Source organism: Rhinolophus sinicus, linkage group LG15, assembly GCF_036562045.2.
Source record: "Rhinolophus sinicus isolate RSC01 linkage group LG15, ASM3656204v1, whole genome shotgun sequence".
NCBI lineage: Eukaryota > Metazoa > Chordata > Mammalia > Chiroptera > Rhinolophidae > Rhinolophus > Rhinolophus sinicus.
The window spans coordinates 47,427,491-47,432,549 of NC_133764.1; the positions used below are offsets into that span (position 1 = coordinate 47,427,491).

At 40.4% G+C, this 5,059-nt stretch overlaps 1 protein-coding gene across 2 annotated transcripts; it reads right to left on the bottom strand.

Annotated features, from left to right (window-relative positions):
- Positions 1-418: 418 nt before the first annotated feature.
- On the bottom strand, positions 419-4,778 carry KRT24 (keratin 24). Of its 2 annotated transcripts, XM_019747549.2 has the most exons (8): positions 4,098-4,776; positions 3,053-3,135; positions 2,505-2,661; positions 2,082-2,243; positions 1,857-1,982; positions 1,267-1,484; positions 935-1,047; positions 419-737 (listed from the first exon to the last, which is right to left on the bottom strand). In XM_019747549.2, exons 1-8 carry the CDS (start codon positions 4,650-4,652, stop codon positions 634-636), a joined length of 1,518 nt encoding a protein of 505 aa, XP_019603108.2. In that variant the 5' UTR covers positions 4,653-4,776; the 3' UTR covers positions 419-633. The 2 variants fall into 2 exon arrangements, with proteins under 2 accessions (XP_019603108.2, XP_019603109.2); XM_019747550.2 differs by lacking the exon at positions 935-1,047 and having other exon boundaries at positions 4,098-4,778.
- Positions 4,779-5,059: the final 281 nt, after the last annotated feature.

Below are 5,059 nucleotides of genomic sequence, written 5' to 3' on the forward strand. Positions count from 1 at the left end.
GTTCTTCATGTTTTAGCTTTCCTCTCCATCTAAAAATGTAATCTTCTTGAAGTAGGAGGCACATGTTTTGTTTCTTTTTATCTTATGAATTACCCAGTTCAGTGACAGACATAAAGAAACTAGGCATTAATTAATTATAGATTGATGATTCTAAGAACTACATCCTTTTGTGTGGGCTCAGCTGTTGGCTATAGTTTAAGGGACACTGAGATTTGATTTCAGTTACTACTGAGTTCAAATGTGATGTTGTCAAAAATGCCCACATACGAAATGGCTATAATCTTGATTTTTATGAAGAAAAGTGCTGTATAAATAATTAATTAATATGAGTAACATAATATGGCAGCTAGATCATAACTGATCACTTCATTTCTAGGTAAAATATTGAATTGCTTTAAAAAATTTAGGAATACTTCAGTTAACTTGCAAAAAAAGTAAGTTTATTCCAGCAACTTTTTAAAGAGCATTCCAGTAAGGAAAAAAGGATGCAGAAAAATTGGTTAGTCATCTATTTCTGGATGGAAACTTTTCCCTGAAATTATGCAGAAAGAGAGCTAGGTGGTTGCGATGTCTTCATTTGTGTCCTTGAGATTGTTTTCTCTTGAAAGCCACTCTTGTTTATCTGGAAATTGCTCATTTGACTTTCACCTCAGAAACACTGCTGACGTGAGATGAGACGACTTTGCCATCCACCACTTCCTCTACGATGGTCTTAGTCACTCTAGTCTTGCTTGGATCTGAAAATCATAGAATCACAATGTCAGTCTGGAAAGGATCACAGGAACACAGCTCAAGAGAAATTCATGTGAGTTCATTAAGTATGTTCTCTCTGGGTAAGATTAAGTAAACGACAGTATATACTTTTAACATGACAAGCAAAACCTGTTGTTTATTTTTAAATTATAAAATTATGCACATTAAAAAACACATCTACCTCTTCCTTGGTCAGAGCAGCTTCCAGATCTTGAGTCACCAGAGATCGAATCCCTGGATCCCATGTTTCTGGATCCCGAGTTTCTAAAATCTGATCCTCCAAAACCAGAACCACTGGAGAAAAAGAGAATTGTATTCCCTTGCATTTTGCAAAGGCAGGAGAAAGCCTCCATAGAGGGGGCTATCTGTGATGAAGGTAGATGTCCTTTGACTGGACTGGGTCACTGTAACTTTATAAATCCAAGTCTAGCTGTCAACCCCCTTTTTGGTTTCATAACATAAATACACCAAGGTATGCCTTCTAGCACATTCATGACTTTTACGCTTACTTACCCTCCCTCTCCATCAAGCAGGCGGCGGTAGGTCTCGATCTCCATCTCCAGGCGGGTCTTGATGTTCAGCAGTTGCTCATATTCTGCGTTCTGGCATTCGGTCTCTCCCCGGATCTTGCAGATCTGCTCCTCCAGATTACTAATCTGCATCTGAATTTCTGACAGCTGAGCCATGTAGCCGGCTTCCGTGTCAGCCAGGGTCCCTTCCAGGGAGCTTTTCTAAGAGGAAACAAAACAAAACAAAATAAAAAAACCCAAAACGTGCATGCTAAAAATAAGTCATTGATGATTTTTAAAAATTACAAAATTTTATAAAGTACTAGGAGAAGTAATTACACCTTTACCAAATCATAAGCTGTATTGATCTATCATTGCTTTCTTAATTTTTCTTGGCATTACTTTTTTAAACTAACTCTTTTATGGAAATAGAGTGCCTTATCTTGAACTGGAATGCTTCACGCTTTCTCCAACCACAATGCAGCCCTCCTTAGTACTGCTTTTATTATGTGCCAAGTGGAACATCTTGGCAAAGAAAGAAAACTGAATCGTGTAGCTCCCTGTGGGAGATTTTGGAAAGCTCTTTGCTCATACCATGGCCAATTGGGACTGAAGCTCAATTTCCAGGGCCTTCAGAGTACGTTTCAGTTCTGTTATCTCATTCTTGGCGGAACTGGCTGCCCCAGCATCAGTAGAGATTTGTGCTTGTAGTGATGCACTCTGAATAAAAACAAAATGCAGTCACTGTGGGCTGCTGAAATGAGCAGAAGTGGTTTGTGTGTGGCCACAGGCTTAGCGACTCAGCGGTGATAATCTTACCTGCTTGTTGAACTGTTCCTCAGCCTCCCTGCGGTTTTGCTCAGCCAGCGACTCATACTGTGCCCTCATGTCATTCAGTAACTTGGTTAGGTCGGTTCCTGGGGCAGCATTCATTTCTACCGTCACGCCCCCTCCAGAGCTTCCTTGCATACTCTTCATTTCCTAGCATGAAGAAAAAAAAAAAAGACTAGTGGTGAAAACAAACACGATGACTTCCTAAAATGCATAGCCAACAAAAAGTTGAACTAGATCACTGACGGGGGGGAAAAGCCACCAAATTCAGATAAAATTTGGTCATTATTACTTTTTTTCCTGGTCATAGGAATTGGAAATCCATTCAGACAGAATTTATTTTATTTTTACAGAATGGACGTGGGGAACATGTGTAGGCCAGAGTTGTTTAACAATGGAACATGCTCCTACCTCCTCGTGGTTCTTCTTCAGGTAGGCCAGCTCCTCGGTGAGGCTCTCAATCTGCATCTCCAGGTCAGAGCGAGTCACGGTCAGCTCATCCAGGACTTTCCTCAGGCCGTTGGTGTCGGCCTCCACGGTCTGCCGCAGATGCAGCTCATTCTCATACCTGGAAGGGGCAGCAGTAAGACAGTACAGTACACTTCAAAGAGTACATGCATTTCTCCGTATTCAAGAAAAAGTTTTCTCCTTTGAGCTAGTCGATAAACACTTAAGGTTCCTAGTTTTTTCTTAGGAATTTTTTCCTTTTTAAAGAAAACTATGAGCCTAATGTTAATTCTATGGATGGCTAATATTCTTTTATAACACAAATTTCATTCTTAATTTGCCTCTTTTTCTTGGTGGAATGATGGTTTTTAAACTATACTCGTGGGATATTTGTGAAGTTAGGGTCTTGAGTCATTTTATATATATATATTTTAAATTTAGAATAGATTAGGCAAAAAGATTGAATTTTACTTTTCCTACAACATTTGTTTCCGGGTCTTTACTTTTCTTACTTCAGTCTGAAGTCATCAGCAGCCAACCTGGCATTGTCAATCTGCAACACAATCCCAGCGTTTTCGACAGTGGCAGTAATGATCTAGAAAAGACAAAAACAGTGAATGAATCATGGGTGCTTTTTACCTTGTGTCTGCATGCCCACTTGTTAGGTTAGATGTCCCCTTAGGTAGCTTTTAAAGGTGAATGGCTTTGAAAACTTGCTTAGTAATGACACCTCGTGTCATTACTAAGTATTGATAACCCTGGTGTGTTTGGACTATATCTTTCTGCTAAAAGGTAGCAGTTTGCACAGTTACTGGGATAGGCACAGAACATTATTTTACAGAACATAGCCCTCTGCATGTTTCTGCTGCTTTGGGAGATCGGTTATTCTATGAGCGCTTTCAGAAAATAGTGTGAAAAATGAATTTCACATCCAAAAAAGTCTTTAAAAATAAGAATAGAAACAGTGGAAACGTAACGGCTGTATGCGATGTCAGAGGGGTAGTAGATTGGGGGAGGGAAGTTATCACTTTGTGAGGGGTATAAATGATAAATGTCTAACTATTACATTGTATTATACACCTGAGACTAATTTTTAAAAAACGTATTTTCCACACAACAGTGGCTGAACCTTTTAGATTCTACCACATTCTTACATAAATTTGTACCAGATTTTCTAGGAATAAAAATAGTTGTAAAGACTATTTAAATCTGGAAGACATTAAAATATATCAACCTGCCAGAATTAATCATGAAATAGATTAAGCTAGTATTGACTCATGGCTGGCGCTGTTATACATACATGTTAATTAGCTGCCTGCCATTGTAAGAATTTTACTCTTATGTAGAAATACTCAAATTTGAAAGGCAAAGAGGAAATTAATGTGGTTGGATGTCGTATGCAGTACTGCCATAGTTAAAATATAGCAAGTCTCATTTTACATATACAACAAGCAAATAATCTTTTCAAGTAATTCCTTGACTTAAAATCTTCATTACAATACATGATATGAATAAAAGTAAAAGATACAGAAATAATAGAAACGGATAGCCTCTAACCTGATTCTTGAGACCTTCAATTATTGGGTAGTATTTGCTGTAATCTCGACCGGGTCCACCTTCTCCTAACCCAGGCCCATATCGGTCATACCACTCCTTGATTTTGTGCTCTAGATCAGCATTGGTCTCCTCCAGGGCTTTGACCTTGTCTAGGTAATCGGCCAGGCGGTCATTGAGATTCTGCATGGTTTGCTTTCCACCTCCAGACAAAAGCCCCCCATTGCCAACACCACCACTGTAGCTGTAGAAGCCTCCACTAGCACCGCCACCGAATCCAGACCCCCCGCAGAATCCAGAACCCCCGCCAAAGCCAGCCCCGGAGCCCAAAGTTCCCAAACTGCCCGCTACTGAGCAGCTACCAAAACCCCCTCCGAAATTGCCTCCAAAGCCACCCCCACTTAGGCCACAGCTGCCAGCTCCTCCTCGGAAGCCCTGGGTGGAGCTGCCCCCCAGACGGCATCTGCTTCCACTGCTGAAGCTGCTGCCTCCAGCAGATGCCCTGACCCAGCTGCTGCTGCCAGCCCGGGAGGAGGAGATCCGAGATGAGCAAGACATGATGCTCCCAAATGTTTAGCTTGTCCAGGTGAATAGGAGAGGTGACAGTGAAGAGACTATTCGCCGGCTGCCTTTTTGGCCCTTATGTACACACTTTTAGGGTGTTCCTTTTCTGTGTCACTTCTTAATCCCTGTTTCAGTTTTGCTAATCCGCAATTGGATAATTTCTTTTCCATGAACCCACTCTATTGGCTCTTTTTCCGAAGCTGGGTCAGAGCCTTGGGGCATTAACCATATCAAGACAAAAAATAATAAGGTGGAGCAAAGCAAACAAAGTTTTTTTTTTAGTTTTTTTTTTTTTTCCTCAGAATTACAGTTTTAATCTTTCAGAGGTTTGGATGACTGATTAATTCTTTTATGAGGAAGTAATTCTATGAAATTTACTTCATGATTTCTCAATTGCAGGG